Below are 20,234 nucleotides of genomic sequence, written 5' to 3' on the forward strand. Positions count from 1 at the left end.
AGATGGAGTCTCTCTTGGAAAGGTCCTTTGATGTGGCTGCTCTTGCTGTGCAGGCAGCTATTCGTGGTGGTATGTTAACTAGGGCCTGTTTCTGCTGTTCTCAAAGGGTTCTTGACCACTCCTATGATGATTGGGCTCAGGTAGACCAGGAAGTGGCCAGTCTCAAGATTGGCTCTTCTTTTCTTTGTGATGTCCTGTATGATTAGCTCTGGGCTTCAGCCAAGTCTGTGGCCATCAGTGTAGCGGTTTGGTGGTCCCTGTGGCTGCATGGTTGGTCGGTGGATACGGCTTCTAAGTCAAAGCTCGGTAAGTTTCCCTTTTGAGGTTCTCTCTTGTTGGGGAAGAAGCTTGATAAGCTGGTTAAGAGTATGAGAGAGATGAATGTGCCCCCACTTACCGGAAGATAAGCTTAGGGCTTCGGGGCGAGGTTTCTCAGTTCAAGGCCATTTCAGAGATTCAAGTTGGTATCTGCCTAGCAGAGGCGGCATGGCTCTGCGTGGTAGATGTTTTCAGAGAATGCAGTGCTTTCATTGTGGCCACCACAAGGGTCAAGATTCGAGCTTCAGTCCGCAGCAGCCTAGTTGTAGTTTCCAATGAAGGTATGGGGGGGTCCAATCTCTGGTTCCTGTAGGGACAAGATTGAGAGACTTTAACCGGAGGTGGCTCCTTGAGATGGTGCGAGACGATTATGCCCTGGTGTTAAGAACATAAGCATTGCAATATTGGGACAGACCGAAAATCCATCAAGTATCCTGTTTCCAACAGTGGCTAATCCAAGTACCTGGTAAGATCCCAGAACAATAAAACAGTCTTTATGCTCCTAGAATATACAGTGGATTTTCCCATCCATCTTAATAATGGCTTATGGACTTTTCTTTTAGGAAATTATTCAAACCTTTTTTTAAACCCTGCTAAGCTGCTTTTACCGCATTCTCTGGCAACGAATTCCAGAGTCTAATTACTCGTTGAGTGAAGAAATATTTTCTTTGATTCATTTTAAATTTACTACTTTGTACCTTCTTTGCGTGTCCCTGTCCCATGCCAGATCTTTTTCTGGAGTCTCCCTGCCGGACTGCATGGAAGGAAGCAGCAGTCGGGGAGACTCTGGACAGAGTGATCTGCCTTTGGGCGGTGCTTCCAGTGTCGGTGAAGGAAAAGCATGGGTCGGTATTCCATTTATTTTGTGGTGCCCAAGAAGGAGAGTGCCTTCCGGCCTAGTCTTGATTTGAAAGGTGTGAACTGGGCTCCCTGGGTGCTGTGATTTCGCATGGAGACTCTTCGGTCAGTCATTTTAGCAGTGAGGCCTGGGGAGTTTCTGACCACTGGATCTGCCAGAGTTTTATCTGCACATTCCTATTCGACAGAGTCATCAAAAGTTCCTCTGCTTTGCAGTTTTAGGCAAGCATTATCAGTTCTGTGCGCTCCCTTTTGTGCAGGGTACTGCTCCGTGAACATTCTTCAAGGTAATGGTAGTTGTAGCGGCAGCTCTGCGACAGGATGGCATTTTAGTTCATCTGTACCTGGACAATGGTTGATTCGAGCGAAATCCTTTCAGGAGAATCTCACGGTCACGGTGCTTGTGGTCTAGATGTTGCAGTCGTTGGGCTGGTTCCATCTCGGTTCTCAGAGTTTCTAGGAGTGCACTTCAGTACGCAGGTAGGCAGGGTGTTTCTCCCTGAAGCTCACATCTTGAAGCTCCAGTCCTAGGTGTGTCTTCTGTTGAGCCGTCGTTGTCCCTGGCCCAGGGATTACTTGCAGGTACTGAGGTCCCTGGTAGCAACTTTGGAGGTAGTTCAATGGGCACTGGCTCATATGAGACCACTTCAGGATGCGTTGCTTTCCAGGTAGTTTTCCCAGCACCAATTGATGGAGGTTTGCCTCGTGCTTGGGGACCCGGCAAAGTATAGTCTGCGGTGGTGGTTGCAGACACAAAATCTGTCTGAAGGCCAGATTTTGGATTGACTGGACTGGACAGTGGTGACGACAGACAACGGTCTTTTCGGCTTGAAGGCTCATTGCCTGAACAGGATAACTCAGTTGCTGGTCGCAGGAGGAAGCTCAGTGGTCAATCAGTCAGCTGGAGACGGGAGCAAATTGTTTGGTACTACAGTCATTCCAGAGGCTGCTAGTGGGGAAGATGGTATGGATTCTGTCAGACAATACCATGTTGGTGGCCTATGTGAATCGTCAGGGTGGCACCAAGAGTCGCCTGTTGGTGGAGTAGGCGGCTCTGCTCATGTCTTGAGTGGAGCAGAATCTGCAAGATCTCTCTGCGGCCCAAGTGGCGGGCATCGAGAATGTTCAAGCAGGCTTTCGTGCAGTTATGTTTTGGATCCCAGAAAATGAGGTCTAATGGATGAGGCCTTCAATCTGGTGATGGATAAATTGTCGTCGAGAATGTTCAAACAGGCTTTCTCACAGGAATGTTCGGGATCTTGGAGAATGGATTCTCAGGGACGAGACCTTCGGGTCTGGTTGCGGACAAATGGGGTCTACCGGAGTTGGATTTGATGGTGACCTCTTCCAATGTCAAAGTACCCAGGTTTTTCAGCTGCGGGCGAGATTGCAGGGCAGAAGGGTTGATGCTGTAGTGCAGAGTTAGCCTCTCTTCAGTCTTCTTTGTTTTCCCTCCGTAGCCTCTGATTAGCAGAGTTGTTCAGAAAATTGAACATCACACGGGTTGGGTGGTGGTGGTGGCTCTAAATTGGCCATGACAGCCATGTTATGGCGATCTGAGGAGATGGGCGGTAGACTACTTCAGTTTCCAGGAGCGGCGGACCTGTTGAGGCAGGGTCTGGTGTTCGTGACTGACACAGCTCTGTTCTGTCTTACAGCTTGGCTGTTGAGTGGGTGCACGAGGAAACTCTGGCATGGTCATAGCGACGCTCCTGCATTCCAGGAAGAGATCAATGTATGTACGTGTCTGGTGTATTTTTGAGGAATGGTTTTCAGAGCGTCAGATTTTGTCCGCTTCACTCTTCATTCCCGCAGTTGCTGGAATTCCTGCAGGATGGGCTGGAGAAGGGCCTGGCCTTGACATCGTTGAAGGTTCAGGTAGTGGCCTTGGTTTTTTTGAGGTTGCATCAAGGGTAAGCTGTTGGCATCCAATCTGGATGTGGTTCGTTTTCTCCCGGGGGGGGGGGGGGGGAGAGGTGCATCTGCTTCGGCCTCCAGTTCCTTTGTGGAATCTCAATCTAGTTCTGTAAGCATTGGTGTTAGCACCTTTTGAGTCATTGGCTATGTGTATGTTGAAGGATCTCTCCTTGAAGAAGGCGTTTCTGGTGGCTATTTCATCCGCGAGGATTTCAGAGTTGCAAGCATAGTCGTCTAGGGATCCTTTTTTTGATGGTCTTTAAGGAGAAAGCAGTGTTGCGTCTTCATTTTTCCCCAAAGTGGTCTTGGTGACCCATGTTAATCAGTCCGGCAGTTTTGCCAGTTTTGGGGGAGTCTAAGGGTATGCTGGAACAGTGGTGTTTGCATCACCTGGACGTCAGGAGCGTGCTTCATGACTATTTGCAGAGAATGCAAGAATTTCAACAGTTGGACAGCTTATTTGTTTTGATTGGAGGTCATAGGCAGAGGCAACTTCTAAAGCTACTACTGCCTGATGGATTAAGGAGTTGGTGGCTTATTTGATTAAAGGGCAACTGGTGCCAGTGCAGCTTAAGGCGCATTCCACGTGGGGGCAGGTAGCTTCTTGGGTGGAGAGCTCATACCGTCTCAGAACATCTGTATGGCGGTAGGATGGTCGTCTTTGCATTTCTTGTCACAGCATTATCATTTGGATATGCAGGCCCGTCAGGCAGTGGGTTTTGGAGCCAGAGTGTTGGAGACGGGGCTGCATGTGTCCCTCCCTTAATGGTCACTGCTGCTCTACTGTGCCAATCTGGAGAGACGCTATACAAGGAGAAATTATATTTTACCTGCTAATTTGCTTTACTTTAGTCCCTCTAGACTGCCACAGGCCCCTCCCTTTATTCAGGTGTTTGGTATTTATTTTTATTTGGAGGTCTGTTGAGTCGGCTATCTCGGGGGGGGGGGGGGGGGGGTTGACTTAAGCGTGATGGTTGTGGTACATGCAAAGTGTAGGATTCAGCATATGTTTAAAAAAAAACAGAAAAGAAATCCAAGTTCAGAAAAAGAGAAAGTTTATCAGGAAAATCTGACAGAAAATTCAACTCAGTATGAGTAAAAGGCAGCAGCACAGGGAGCTACCTGTTGTAGTCTGGGGCTCCAGTTCTGAGAGGAAATATTGCAGACTGGGGGGGGGGGGGGGGTGGTTCTGCTTTGCTATTCGATTACTGACTCTCAGAGAACTTCATGGTACAGTTATAGGTGTTCTGAAGAGTTGGTGGTTCTCAGTCTCCATCTTCTGTTCGGAGTGCATAAACCTACTGTGCCAGTCTGGATGGACTAAATGAAAGCAAATTAGCAGGTAAAATCTAATTATAACCAGCTACCACTGGAAAGACAAAAAATATTTTGGTCTTTGAGCCCTACATCCAAGACTTGCCTTCGGGAGCACATAGTTACATATTGAACATGACGCTGGAGAGACGAACAGAGGAGTTCCCCCTGAGAGAGATAGGGAGGCAATAGGTATATATGGTAATAAAGGTGGAGTGCTCTTAGGACAGCATTTCCCAACTTCTTCAAGCCAAGTACCCCTTAAATCAAATTTCAACTGAGTACTCCCAACTTCTGATCAGAGATTTTGAAATGGACATTTTATTACTAAACACTTAACTAACTTGACAGCATACATAACAAATATAGGTCATTGGAAATGTCATATAGAATAAGACACAGTTCACATGGGGGCTCATTTTCAAAGCACTTAGACTTACAAAGTTCCATAGGTTTCTGTGGAGCTTTGTAAGTCTAAGTGCTTTGAAAATACGCCTCCTCTGTTATATATTACTCTCCATTTAAACTTGATAGGTGGTGTGTTGTTCTTGCAAACTGAGTAAAAATTAACAAGGAGACAAAGAGGAGGCCTACTTATAAAGACAGGAGACCATAGAGACCAATCAGATTCTTAGTTTCATTTTTCAAAGAATAAAAAAATGAAATGATAGGTCGATAGGTCACTATGGGCAGCTTCTCCTATTGTTTTGTTTGTTTGTTTTTCATAAATAGGCCCCAGTGAACTAAGGCATATTGCAATGCACATACCAAATGAAAAGTAAAAAATAAATAGCAATAGTAATGACACGTAAATGCAGTCTGTCTTAAGTATATTCAAAGAATGCAACTACAGCCACTTAGTGTTGCCTCTTACCTCTTTTAGCATTCTGTGCTTAGAAAATTTGGAAATTAGCACAGAGCTAATGTAACAATTCAGAGCATGATTTGTTATATGCTTTGTTTATGTTTAAAAACCAACTCTGGCAGATGTACATTCCAAAAACTGACCTATTCTAATCATGACATTGAAAATAAAATTACATTTTCTACCCTTATTGACTGGTCGTTTTTCTAATCATGTTGACCCCAGTCTCTGGTTTATTCTTTCCTCTGTCAAGTCCCCTCATGCTGCTTCTCTAAGGCTGAGAGGATCCCACTCCTCCAGAGGCATAGCAAGAAGGGCTCAGCAGACCCAAAATATCCCCAGAGCAACAACAAGAGGAGCTTGGCAGCCCCAACATATCACCTTTCACCTCCGAGATACAGCAAGCTCAGTGACTCCATTTTATGACTTCTCAGGGGATTAGAAATGTTGGGAGTGGAGGAGTGGCCTAGTGGTTAGGGTGGTGGACTTTGGTCCTGGGGAACTGAGGAACTAAGTTCGATTCCCACTTCAGGCACAGGCAACTCCTTGTGACTCTGGGCAAGTCACTTAACCCTCCATTGCCCCAGGTATACAGTATGTAAGCCGCATTGAGCCTGCCATGAGTGGGAAAGTGCGGGGTACAAATGTAACAATAAATAAATAAAAATTACCCTAGCTGCAGTATACTACATTTTAAAGTTGTTCAGATATGTATTTCATTTTCTTTGTTGTTTTTTCCACTGTGAAACTTACTGACTGAATTGTATAGCCTTTGTATTGGTTGTTATGTGTACTGCCAACTAATAATTATTGCCATGGGTGAGGCTAAATTAAGACGCTGGTAAATTAGAAGTATGCCTAGTGCCCAAAGTTTAGTAGGGGGCCCTGTCTGATGTACTTTAGGGTTCAGGACAGGGGCATAGCCAGACACCCAAGTTTGGGTGGGCAGAACTCCACCTTGTCCTACAAGTGATTTGGTTTCTCCCTCTCTCGCCTGCATGCCATATGATCTTTCAAACATACCCTCTCCCCCGTATACCTTTTAAATAGCAGATTTTCACTGGCAGCAAACAGTTGTTGGGAGTTTTTGGCTAGTGGGGCTTGGGGTCCCTGCCAGCCACATAGGTGTGCTGCTAGTGGGTGGGCCTGGGCCCACCCTTGGCTACGCCACTGGTTCAGGAGGTTAGGATAGACAATTATCTGGCTTTTTAAAGGATTCTGCTGATTTGTTGTATTTATGAATAGCAGCTAGAAGGATGACTAACATATCTGTACATTTTTCGGAGTTTGTAAAACTTTATCTGCAGAACTTTAGTCCTCCGTGTGTGCAAGCCTCCCCTTCTACTTCCAGGTTAACTAGCGGCAGAAACTGGGGGGTAGCAGTGTTCTCCGTAGAATTTTTTTCCACACAGGTGGCATGAAGGAGTAGCTGACCAGGGGCAGAGGAGTATGCACAGTATTATAAATTGTATAACTTGAAACCGATGTAATGATTTGTGCAACAGAACAAAAAGCTGTGTCTGTTTGTTTATTAAAAATAACTTTAAAAAATGTTATGAATCTTGAAAACATTTTGGCCAATCTTTTTTTCTCTGAATGCTGCTGTTGAAAGAAACTTTAATCATACAATTTCAACTTAATGAACCAAGAAATACTTTGTTTTAATAGGAAGCCCAGAATTTGATGGCCCTTACAAATGTAGACACTCCTCTGAAAGGTGGTCTTAATACTCCTCTTCATGAGAGCGACTTCTCTGGTGTGACTCCACAGAGACAAGTTGTACAGACTCCAAATACAGTGCTTTCTACACCATTCAGGTACCGCTGAATTTTCCTGTGTTTGGGGGGGGGGGGGGGGGGCAGGGTTGCGTTGAGTCTTGAATAGTTTATTTTTATTTTTAAAAGACATTAAATGATAGCTGTATATCTTAAGTGATACTAAAACGTGTTTTTCATTTATTTCCCATCTGTTTTCTTTTTTTCCTGATTTCTAGTAAAATCTACAGCCTGGTTTTTTTATGATGTTATTTGTAACAGGAAGGATTTGAAGCTGACTTGTTAACTCAACTTTATTTGTTTAAAAGCAAATTGAAAAGTTATGCAAATACCAGATAATTGAATTGTTTTGACTGACTGCTGTGTACAGAGCGACCCTGGTGGATTAGGAAGTCTCTAAGATCAAGATAACCTCCTTCCTTGTGGATGCTGTCTTTGATTTGCTTAGAGCTTTGTCCAAGAACATGGCTCTTGTGATGGCAACCCAGAGATTCTTGTGGTTGTGCAGCTGGTTGGCCGATTTTCTGTCTAAAACAAAGTTGAGTAGGCTTCCCTTCAAAGGCTCATTTTTAGTTGGAGAAGACTTGGTCAAGTTGATTAAGTCTTGGAGAAGCCAAAGTGCCTTGCTTGCCAAAGGATAAGTCAAAGGTAGGGAGCAAAACTACCTCGGGAAAGGGGCAGATTTCGAGAGTCCTGATGCTATCATCCTGGCAGGTAGTCAGTGAAGTGGGTTATTCCAGTGGATGGGTCTGGCACCCTGGGGCAATCCTGAGGGGGCCAATGAAAGTGTCAAGGTTCATCCTGTAGTGGCTGTGGGAATAAGATTGAGGCACTCCTATTAAAGGTGTAGATAACCTTGGACCGGTGGGCCCTCGAGGTCATCCACAAAGGCTGTAGCCTGGAATTTTTGCATCCTCTGCTAGACAGTTTCCCTGCCATTCTTGATGGAAGTTGGGGGCTGTCCGGAGGCTCTGCATAGGTTGGTGCATCTTCGGACCACTGTCCCTGTTCATATGGGGAAAGCAACATATGGGACAGTGCTCAATTTATTTTGTAGTGCCCCTGTACATGTAGTTGGTGAGATCCCACCTGGAGTATTATGTTCAGTTTTGGAGGCCAATTCTCGTTAAATGCATAAGAAGTCTTCCCATTTTATATGAATGAGAACAAGTTTGAATTTGAAATATGACTTTAAACAACAGTGATCAGTATAGTATTTAGGGAAGAACTTTGATGTACAGTGATAGGAGGCCAGTGACTGTGGTTTGTGATTATTCACAATGTAGGCCACGTTTGATTACAATCACTTATATAATTTTTTTGTGTTTTAATATGTATTTTTTAATGATTTATGGTTTAAAGTATCCTTGGTGTAAAAATGATAGATCATAAGTGGTCAAGCCAATCCTTAAGATGTAGGCACTGCCTATAGGAGACACCAAGGCCTAGTAGGGTCTTGGGGTTGATGATGGCCATATCAACAGCCTGATTCTATCCCAGTTAAGGTGGAACCCATCTTTTCACAGTAGGTTCTCCTTTCCTAAGAATGTTGCCCAGTTCTTAACAAATCTAAATCCCTTATCCCTGCAGCATCTTCTCAACCACACATTGAGATTCTGGAGCTCTGCTTGTCTCTTAGGCCCTGCATGTGGAATGGGGATCATTTCTGAAAATGCTACCTTGGAGCATCTGGATTTCTGCTTTCTGCCTAAGAGCTTAAATTTGGCTTCCAGAACCTTCCTACCACATTTTCATATGTTGTTGGTACCCACATGTACTAAGACAGCCAGCATCTCCCCAGAACTGTCTAAAATCTTATCTAGGTGATGCTTGAGATCTGTCACCTTTGCACCAGCCACATAGCTATGTACATGCCTAATGATCAAATCTCCAACTAAACTGCCATCCTAACCCTTCATTCCTGGGCAGAAGCTCCTGGAGAGACATTCTTGGGGCTTCTACCCATGGCAGGTCCTGGCTACAGGATCACATCCTTCTTCACAAAGGTGATGCTATTCTTTTAGGTGACCACCTTCCTCCAAGGCAGCTCAGGGGCTGCCATACTGGAGGTAGGACTTTTGTAATATATAGATCTCTATATACTGTCGGTCCAATTAGGAATGGAAAAGAATAGATGTTCAGTACATCATTATTGTTTGAAGTCATGGAAAGGGGATGGGATTTAATGTACTGCCTTCCTATGGTTACAATTTGTACACCACTGTGCTCTGCCATGGTAGTTAGAGTGGTATAGCAAGTTTTAATAAACCATAAGTAGTTTACATATTATATACAGGTACTTATTTTGTACCTGGGGCAATGGTGGGTTGACTTGCTCAGAGCCACTAGAAGTTGCAGTGGGAATGAAACCCAGTTCCCCTGGTTCTCAGGCCACTGTACTAAACATTAGGCTAGTCCTCCATTTGTATTCTTATATTTTGTTGTTTAAACATGACTCAATATATGAAAGTTATAGAAAATTATTACATTAAAATACTAGGAAATGCAGGGGATTTATATAATTTTTAAATTACTACAATATTGTGGCTGTAATTATGAAAGTAAATCAAAAATGTGTTCTATAATAGCCATGGGTTTCCTCCAGTATATATATAAAGAGATTTACTATTCTTGGGTATTTAGGTGTACTGGTAAGTTTCTTTTCTTCTTAAGATAAAATTACTTTTTCTTACTCTTCCTAGAACTCCATCTCAGGGTGGAGAAGGTTTAACCCCTCGTGGTGGAATGACGCCTAAACCTGTTGTTGGAGCAACCCCTGGCAGAACACCCTTACGAGATAAACTAAACATCAATCCAGAAGATGGAATGATAGATTACAATGACCCATCTTATGTGAAGCAGATGGTAAGGGAGAGTGTTTTTCTTGTAACAATTAGTTTAATTTTCAAGGATGTGGAAGGGATTGGTTAAGGTATTTAGACTTTGTTTCAGAAAAGTGGGAAATAGAGGTGGTTTTGGTTCTGTTCAAACCGAATCTATGGCCGAAATCTGTGGCTTGGTTTCAGCTGTAATCGTAACCAGCTCCGCCAGCCACCCCCCCCCCCCCCTTGGGTTACCTTACGGGGGTTGGGTGGGGCTATAGTTTCAGGTTTTCAGCTGAAACCCAGATTTCATATCTGTTTTGGTCAGCCTCTAGTGGGAAATCTTAGTATGCTAACAAAATTTAACATTGGCTGTAAGAATTTAATTGTGAAATTGTTGGCATCAAATGTTAGTTTACAACTTTTTAATGTTTTTGTTATATGAGAAATTCCACTGTCGTTTATGCACGTATAGTGTAGTGTTGCAGTGGGTACTAGGTTTTCTGTAAAGATGACCAGTTCACTGAATGAGTTTCCTGTGGTTATGGATGAGTGCTCACCTTCATGGCTACTAGCATTTGTCTTCTAAGGATGTATAGGAAGGGTTTACAGATATGTTGTGTACTGGAAGTGATGGAGTTGAAGGTATGCAACTCTTCTGGCCCTCTCCACTAACATCTGAAAGCCACTCTTTGTGTTACAGATGTACAGAAATCAGAAGTCTATAAGTTATTTTTTCAGTACAAAAATGCTTTTAGAGTTTTCACTTGCTCCAGTTCTTGCCAACATGAAGGTAGAAGATCTAAGCTCCTCACTGCTACTTGGTTGAAAGCAGAGACAAGGTTTTCCAGGGTTTTTAAAAATTTAACATTGATGAAATAATAAAAATATTTCATAACTTATAGCAAATATTAAACAAAATAAAAACTATTACATCACTAAATATGATGCAAAAAAAAATCACATATAGCAGCACCATTTCCTATTTTCTAGGGAATACAAAACATAGTCAGTAGAAGATAATTATATGATAACTGCAGAAAATCCAATTTAAGAAATTCCAAAAACAAAACTTCCCCATCTCAAAGATTCCGTAAACCAGAAGGTTTACAGAGGGCATAGAATAGAGATGTGAATAGGTCATCCAAAAGGGCAGGAAAGACAGGAATCAACCAATTGACAGATGAGATTTAATGTGTACAAGTGAAAAGTGATGCACATTGGGAAGAATAATTCAAATCATAGTTATTTGATGCTTGGTTCCACCCCAGGAGTTAGCACCCAAGAAAAAGATCTAGGTGTCATTGTGGACAATACACTGAAATCTTCTGCCCAGTGTGTGGCAGCTGCCAGAAAAGCAAACAGTGCTAGGAATTATTAGGACAGAAATGGAAAATAAGACAAAGAATATTATAATGCCTCGGTGTCTCTTCATGGTGCGACCACACTTTGAGTATTATGTGTAATTCTTTAAAAAGGTAGAGCAGAATTATGAAGAGTTCAAAGAAGGGTGTTCAAAATGATTAAGGGGATAGAACTGCTCTGATATATGGGAAGGCTTAAGTTGGAGCTCTTGAAGGGGGGATATGATAGAGGTCTACAAAATATTTAGTTCTGTAGAACAGGTACACATAAATCGATGTATTACTCTTTCATAAAGTACAAAGACTAGGGGACACTCAAGAAAGTTAACATGGTACTACTTTTAAAACAAACAGGAGGAAACATTTTTTCACTCAATCAATAGTTAAACTTGGAACTCGTTGCCAGAGGATGTGGTGTCAGTGGTTAATATATCTGGGTTTAAAAAAAGGTTTGGACAAGTTCTTGGAGGAAAGTCCATATTCTGCTATTGAGTTAGACATGAGGAAAGCCACTGCTTGAATCTTGCTACTATTTGAGATTCTGTCAGGTACTTGTGACCTGAACTGACCACTGCTAGAAGCAGGATTACTGTGCTAGGTAAACCACTGGTCTGACCCAGTATGGCTATTCTTATGTTCTTATCACATACTAAGTACCCCTTTGTATAGGTAACAAGGGAGAGCTCATATAACAGTAAAAACTAGATGGCACATTATTATCCCAGCAAAAGGGAGAAGCCTTTTCATTCCATTTATTAATTCTAAGACCTAGGTCCTCCTGGGCTTTTTGGACAGCAAGTGTTCTCCAGCATGTTCCATCAGCTGCAACAGTTTCCATATCTTCCTAGTTGGTTCCAAGGTACTGAAGATCATCTTTGAATGTGCTGTGCCAGGTCTTTCATTCCCTTACAGATCGTATGTACTTATCCCAAGCTTTCTTGAATTCAGATACAATTTTCATCTCCACTACCTCCACTGGGAGGCAGTTCCATGAATTTGCCAACCTTTCCACGAAGAAGAATTTCCTCAGGTTATTTCTGAGTTTGTCACATTTTGTTCTCATTCTTTGCCTGCTCATTCCAGAGCTTCCTTCAATTGACTCACCTCTGTGCATTTATGCTGCATAGGTGTTTAAATGTCTCATTCATATCTCCCCTCTCCTGCCTTTCTTCCAAAGTATATATATTGAGATCTTTAAGTTTGTCCCCATACACTTTATGACAAAGACCACTGAACATTTTAGTAGCTGCACTCCATCCTGTTTATATCTTTTTGACACGGTGTCCAGAATTGTACATAATATTCTAAATGAGGTCTCACCAGAATCTTATACAAGGGCATCACCACCTCCTTGTCCCTACTTTCCTCTCCCTGTGCACCCAAACATCCTTCTAGCTTTTGCCATCACCTTTTCTACCTGTTTGGCTACCTTAAGATCATCACATATGATCACACCTAAGTCCCTCTACTCTTTCGTGCACAAAAGTTTTTCACCCCCTAAACTGAACCATTTCCTTGAGGTTTTGCAGCCCAGATGCATGGCCCTGCTTTTTTCATTGTTAAATCTTAGCTTCCAAATTTCGGATAATTCTTCAAGCTTAGTTAAGTCTTCCTTCATTTTATCCACACCATAAAGGGTGTCTACCCTACTTCAGATCTTGGTATCATCAGCAAATTAGTAAACCTTACCAGACAGCCCTTCAGCAGTTTTGCTTACAAAAGTGTTATAAAGAACTAGCCCAAGAACTGAACCTTGTGGCACACCACTGGTAACGTTTTCATCAGAATGAGCTTCACTCACCACCACCTCTGTTGCCTTCCATTTAAACATTTCCTAACCCTGTCAGTCACTTTTGGGCCCATACCGAGATATTAGTCACCTGTTTGGAACCGTGTCAAAGGCTTTGCTAAAATCTAAATATACCACATCTAGCGCTCTCCTTTGATCCAACCCTCTAGTCACCCAGTCAAAGAAATTAATCAGATTTCTCTAACAAGACCTGCCTCTAGTTGAAACCATGCTGCCATGGGTCCTATAATCCACTGGACTCCAAAAGCTTTACTATTTTATGTTTTAAAAGTGCTTCCATTAATTTAAGAAGTCAGACTTAACAGCCTGTAGTTCCCAACCTCTTCCTTAGTTCCACTTTTGTGGAGAAGGGACCACATCTACCCTTCCTCAGTCCTCTAGGACTACTGCAGACTCTACAGAACCATTGAAAAGGCTGCCAGAACTTCCCTAATTTCCTTCAGTACCCATGGTTGTATGCTATCTGTCCTATCATTTGTCCACCTTTAGTTTTAACTAATTCCTCACGAACACAGTCTTCTAAAAATTGTTCAGGGACCACCACACCTCCATTCCTATTTGCGTTTGTCTTCTGTGGTCCTGCTTTTGACCCTTCAGTTGTGAGCACAGAACAAAAATATTTGTTAAGCAATTCTGCCTTATCTTTATCAGCTTCTGCATATTCCTCCCCCTTCACGTTTGAGTCTTTCTTGGTCTCTCCACTTGTTCTTTTCTATTGCAGTGTGATTTTTGGATGTCAATAATTAATTCTTACTTAAGTTAAATATAATATCAGGAGGTACAGGCATCCCCAGAAACAAAATCTACTAATCTCCTTTTCTTCCTTCTAGAGCAGTCAAGACCTGTGGGTTCCAGTGACATCCCTCTGGACCGCTTCAAATCTTTTTACATCCTTAGCAAGATAGGGCCTCCAAAACTGAACACAATACTCCAAGTGGAGCCTCCCCAATGACTTGTAGAGGGGCATCAACACCTCCTTTCTTCTGCTGGTTATGCCCCTCTCTATGCAGCCTAGCATCCTTCTGGCCATGGCCATCGCCTTGTTACATTGTTTCTTCACCTTTAGATCCTCGGACACCAACAGCCCAAGGTCTCCTGAGTTGAGCTTACTAATCTCTCCCCTCCTCTCTGGTATCTCTCTTTGGGTTTCTGCACCCCAAGTGCATCACTCTACACTTCTTGGTATTAAATTTTAACTGCTTTACTAACTAAGCACACTCTAAAACAATATAACCTTGTATCTATTTATATACCTTATTAAACTTCAATTTAATTTAAATGAACATCCACTTTGAATGAAACTGTGAACATAAATATATATGAACATAATAATTTATTTACCACCTTAACTGAAATGACCTGGCACATACAATGTTTTTACACTATCAATTCAACCATATAGAACACCTAGGTTAGATTACAGTATCTTAATTTATCTTTAACACAGTTTTTAATCAGCCTGCATTCAAGAATATGTGGAGTTGATCTTTAAATTTGAACTGCCATACCCTGGACCATTCTTCTGACGTTTGGAGATCCCTTCTCATTGTTTCTACTTCCTCCAGGGTATCCACTCTATTGGCTATTTTCGTGTCATCCGCAAAAAGGCAAACCTTTCCTTTCAACCCTTCAGCAATATCTCCCACAGATATATTAAACAGAATAGGCCCCAGCACCAACCCCTGAGGAACTCCACTGCTCACCTTCTTTTCTTCCGAGCAAATTCTATTTACCACCACCCTCTGCCACTTGTCAGTCAACCAGTTTCCTATCCAATTCACAACTTTCGGTCCTATGTTCAACCCTTTCAGTGGGGGATCATATCAAAGGCTTTGCTGAAATCCAATAGATTACATCTAGCGCACGTCCTTCATCCAGTTCTTTGGTCACCCAAAGAAGCCAATAAGATTCGTTTGGCAGGATTGTTCTTTGCTATAGCCATGTTTCCTCGGGTCCTGTTACTCGTTGACTTCTAGAAAATTAACTATTCTTTCTTTCAGCAGTGACTCCATTATTTTTCCTACCACCAACTTGAGACTTATCAGTCTGTAGTTTCCCACTTCTTCCCTGTGTCCACTTTTGTGGAGAGGGACCACATCCGCTTGTCTCCGATCCCGCGGAACCTCTCCTGTCTCTAAAGACCTATGAAATAAATCTTTAAGAGGTCCCACCAGTACCTCTCTGAGCTCCTTCAGTATCCTGGGATATATTCCATCCAGTCCCATAGCTTTATCCAGATTCTCAAGCTGTTTATCAACTCTTTCTTCCGTAAATGCGCAGTATCCACTCCATTCCCAGATGCGGCAGCCAACCGTGGTCTTTCTCCAGGATTTTTCTCTGTGAACACCGAAGAGAAGTAATTGTTTAGCACATTTTCTTTATCTTCATCACTGTTCGCATAGCCATTCTCATTATCTTTCAGTCTCACAATTTCATTCCTATCTTTTCTCCTTTCTCCAATATATCTCTTCAAGTGTTTTGTCATACATCTACTGATGCAGACTCCATACTATTTTAGTTATCCAGCCTCCAGAACTGGGTCTCACCAACAACTTCTGCAGAGGAATTATCACCTCCTCCCTTCTGCTGGTTATGCTCCCCTCTATTCAGCATAGTATCCTTCTGTCTTTGATTTCTATGATAATGTGTCTCACATACTTTTAGCTTCAACTTCTTTTATATAAGTCTTGTTGTGACTTCAAAATGCCAAATTGACAGACTGCGGCATGGTCTTTTGTAATACACAATACTTGTTTTAATAGTTGGTTATATAGTAATTTAGTTCACTATTCACACTTCAAAACTGAAATTGCTTTCCACAGGAGAGAGAGGGCCCGAGAACACTTGCGGCTTGGGTTACTGGGCCTTCCTGCTCCAAAGAATGACTTTGAGATTGTCTTGCCTGAAAATGCAGAGAGAGAACTTGAGGATCATGAAACAGATGAAAGCTTTGTGGAAGACGCTGCTGATATAGAGAGTCGCAAACAGGTGATTTTAAAAGTTATAAGTTTTAATGCGATATAAAATGTTATTCCATGCATCATGTTTCAGCTTTTGTATTCAAAAGTATTAAACTATTTTTTTCGCAGCTGAAAAACAATGCAAAAATTATATCTAAATGTTATGTTACACAATTCTATTTCACAATAACCGTCTATAGTTCTATGTGGATCACATAATCAAGACAACAGGACCATTCGTCCTGGAATTACAATGCCATATCGTTACACAGTTAGAAATATTTTACTAATAGGTAAGTTTCAAGAGTCTTGTGGAATATTAAGTAATTTGAAATGATTTGATTTGACAGTGGTAATGAGTTCCACACATAAACAGCTTGATAGTACAAAGAAGGGTTGAATATTTTAACATTTTTAACCTATTTAGGTGATGGAAAACGAGGCAACATTTCTTTGCGAGTCTTGCTGTGAACACCATTAGAAAGAAGTGTTGCTCAGTCAACTAAGTATAATGAGGTCGCACCACATAAAATGTGACAATCCAAGGTGCAGAGTTTAAATTGAACTACGGCATGGCATAGGGGAGTCTGATCGTTGAGAGGAATATATCAATCTGGCAGCCGCATTTTGTACCAACTGCAGTCATCCTATTAGGGATTTAGAACAACTAATATAAACAACATTGTAGTAATCCAGTCTGGACAAAATCAAAGCCTGCACCATTAGTCTAAATTATATTTCTACTTCAGAATATTTACAGATTGTTCTTAATTTTTTTAGCTTAGAAAAAGACTTACTAATAAGTCTTGACTTGATTAGAGAATGTCATAGAGCAATCCAGTTCTACCCCCAAGATTTTTGTACATGACTCCAACATGAAGGTATTAGAACGTATTGAAAGGTGCTGAGATAATTCTATAGATATAATGGACCCAACCGTAAAAATGTGTTTTTCTCAGGGTGCAAATTAGCACATTTGAGAAATTGTGGCATATTTCTCTTTGATGAGAAAATCTATACGCTATTTTCACCTGTTTTCTGGTGATCATTATAATATAAGTAAGTGAATATTTTAACAATAAGCAGCATTCTTATAGCATCAGTATACTAGCTAGAGGTTAATATTTGAGCATCACCAGAAGGGGAATGAAAATGCGATTTAGATAAAACTGTATGTTAGGATTTGTTTTGTATGCCAGTATAGTGGTAGAAGGCTCAGTTAGCATTTGATGTTCTAACTAAAGGACTAGCATGTTGCACTTGCAGTGTGACATGGGGACCTGATTAGGCCTTTGGCTATTGTAAGTAATATATCCAGTTTCTTATTTTCTCATCCCAGATTCTTGCTAGAAATTCAGTTCTGCTTTGGGGATATATGGGGGCAGGGGGTGTTATTCATCACAATCAACTGGGCTTTAGAAAAGTTTATGCTGTAGAAATGATTCTGGTTTGTGTTCTGAGTGAAAGTCCGGATGACGGCAGACAAGGATTAGGACTCCGTTTTGAGGTTCTGAACCTCTCCACAAGTAAGTCATGCACACTTCTTATCATGATTAGCAGGATTGAGGATTCAGGGTACACTGCTGACAAGGCTGAAATAATCTCACCCTCATAGAAGGCACACAGTGAAATGGAATGGTAGTCAAGTAGCTAGATACCAAGAATCATGCATAAGCTAGAATTGTTCTACATGAAATGCATGTCAAGTCCTCAGCTATCAGTGTCCATGTTTCTGATACATAGAGAAGGACTGGCATTAAAAACTCTTATCTTGGTCTTCATTGTAACACTGTGCTTCTTCCATAGACACTATTTTAGATTAGTAAAGGCCACTTGGGCATACCAAGTCTGACTGCAGTATCAGTATTTGCAGCAATGTTTTGACACTGAGAATAGTTGATCTTAGATATTTAAATTCCTTCATCAAGTCTATTGGCTTCCAACAGACTAGCCAACCCACTTTAAGGTTGTCTGTCATGCATTTGATTTTCTTTGCATTGATCTATAACCCTAATTTTCTTTCTATGATTACATTTAGCATTTCTTGGCCCTTGGATTCTGATTCTTCCATGAAAACAATATAATCGGCATATCCTGTATTGGTAAATGCCAGGCCATCTGCATCACATTCCACACCCATACACCAAGCCAAACTTTGCTTCATGATCTAATTGGCCACATTGAATAACAGTGGCAGCAACACACATCCTTGTCTTTCATTAGGTTGGACAATGAAGCTATTGGATATTTTGCCATGCACTTTTACTCTACAGGATGTACCATAATAGAAGGCAGAAATAATTTGGACTAATTTCCATAGTCTCCTTCATCTCCCCCCCCCCCCCCCCCCCCCCCCCCCCCCCCACACACACACATACACACTTCCATAGTCAGCTCATAGTTCCAGGGAATGGAAGCATGTACTGGGCCAGTCTGCACATCTCTGGCATCTGGAGAAGTGGTGTCCCTGGTCAAAGTGTTGCCAGCATCACTAGTCAGTGCATGACCAAGTAACTATGGTTGCCAACTGCAGAGTGGTGTAAAACCTGTTAACATATATCTATGTTAAAATGTGTCCCAAATAAAATAAATAACTCAGTACTAGACTGTTAAGCCAATATTATAAGACAGCTTTGGCCAACATAATATAGCTGTTCTTTTAGCAGTAATCTTTCATAGACTGAAATTAATAAGTAGTTTAACCTTAAGTCTGTTTGGTGATATGTTCTTTCATTTTTAATAGTTCATGGGTTAATGTTTATAATTTCTCTGTAGGCTATAAGAGAAGCACAACGTATGAAGGAGCTAAAACAGAGGCATAAAGCAGTTCAGAAGGGTCTACCCAGGCCTTCTGATGTAAGTAATACAAGTTACATGAAAACAACTTGAAGCAAACCCAATCTTGAATTAGGTTTTACTTGTGTATTTCCTTTTAAAGAAAGTACCAAAGCATACTTTAAATATAATTACTCACAAGCAATATGGATGGATAAAGTACATTGAAATTCATCCGCATAGGACATTAGACTGGTAGTAAACAGAAGTGAGTGTACAATCGTGTGCATGACACTAGTGTCAAATATGTGTATGTATTTTGTAAACGTTATGTAAAGGTATGGCTGTACATGATATGGTAAAATGTTAGTAAATACTCTTATTTACTTGTGCATATGTGATCAGAAGTTAATTAAATGGAGATTACAGAGAAGGGAAAAAGCAGGAAGTAGGGACAAAATACTGCAGTAGAAGCCTCCATGTGGACCTTTAGCAGATGACAAGATAATTAAAATGTTTTAAGACAAGCACTTCAGATGTTGCCACTTAGATGCCTAAATATTTTGTTCTAACATTGCTGTTGTGTTTTTAAAATTTTCTATTTCCCATTGATGTACCATTTAACTGTTTTAGTTCTTAAGGAAGCGGCAATTTTTATTTTTAAAATTGTATCATCCCACCAGACCAGTCCAGATGTTTGGGTGTGAGCTGTGATGTATCACTTATGAAACGTGTCCAGCCCCCTGGCCAGTTAATATTTGTCATTCTCCGCAGGTGGTAGGCTTCCCATGCAATCTCTAGTTGTCTGGTAGGACTTTATTTCCATTTCCCTTGGTCAAGTTATATATATAAAAGGGAGGGCAACAGGAGCTTAGGGGTTTTTCAGACTTCCTTAAAAAATGATAATAAAATCAAATTTAGGGGTGTGATACCTTTTGGGCCCAGGTCTGTCCCCTACCCTCATTCCCTTACTAACCATTTTCTTAAGAGATTGGGTTTTTCTTGTGCCTTAGTGTAGGAAACCTTGAGTGTCTGAACTTAATTTCTGCTCAATAGACAGTTGACTAGCAGTTGCCTGTATCAGTGCTTCTTTGGTCTTTATTTGTCCATTGTGGTTTACCTGCAAAAAAAAGGTTGTTATGGAAGGGCTTTTGTTTTTGATTCCACTGGTTTTCTTTATAGACTAGCCTACAGGCAGCATCACTGGTGTGTTTTCACTGTGGTAGTGCTGCAGGTTAAAAACAACCACTGTTGTAGTTGTGGGGCACAAAGGTCGGCTATCATGGTGGGAAGAGAATGCTGTCAGGAAAAATCCATGGTTTTCTTTTCTCTTGTTGCTGAAGAACCATCAGAGAAGCAGCACTCTGGTTTCTCCAGCTGAGCACAGCCAGCAGTTAATGAGGCTAAAATGACGGCAGATCTCGCACCTAACCACCCCATTACATTAGGAGACTTT

The 20,234-nt window shown here is 41.5% G+C and overlaps 1 protein-coding gene across 1 annotated transcript in view; it reads left to right on the forward strand.

The window, feature by feature from the left end:
• Positions 1 to 20,234, forward strand: part of CDC5L (cell division cycle 5 like) — a 253,851-nt gene that overhangs the window by 139,156 nt on the left and 94,461 nt on the right. Inside the window, exons 9-12 of the mRNA XM_030198760.1 lie at positions 6,941 to 7,089; positions 9,750 to 9,924; positions 15,873 to 16,031; positions 18,779 to 18,859. Of these exons, the coding sequence (XP_030054620.1) occupies positions 6,941 to 7,089; positions 9,750 to 9,924; positions 15,873 to 16,031; positions 18,779 to 18,859 (564 nt within the window). The remainder of the gene's footprint in view (positions 1 to 6,940; positions 7,090 to 9,749; positions 9,925 to 15,872; positions 16,032 to 18,778; positions 18,860 to 20,234) is intronic.

The sequence above is a fragment of the Microcaecilia unicolor genome, chromosome 3, assembly GCF_901765095.1.
Source record: "Microcaecilia unicolor chromosome 3, aMicUni1.1, whole genome shotgun sequence".
Taxonomy (NCBI): Eukaryota; Metazoa; Chordata; class Amphibia; order Gymnophiona; family Siphonopidae; genus Microcaecilia; species Microcaecilia unicolor.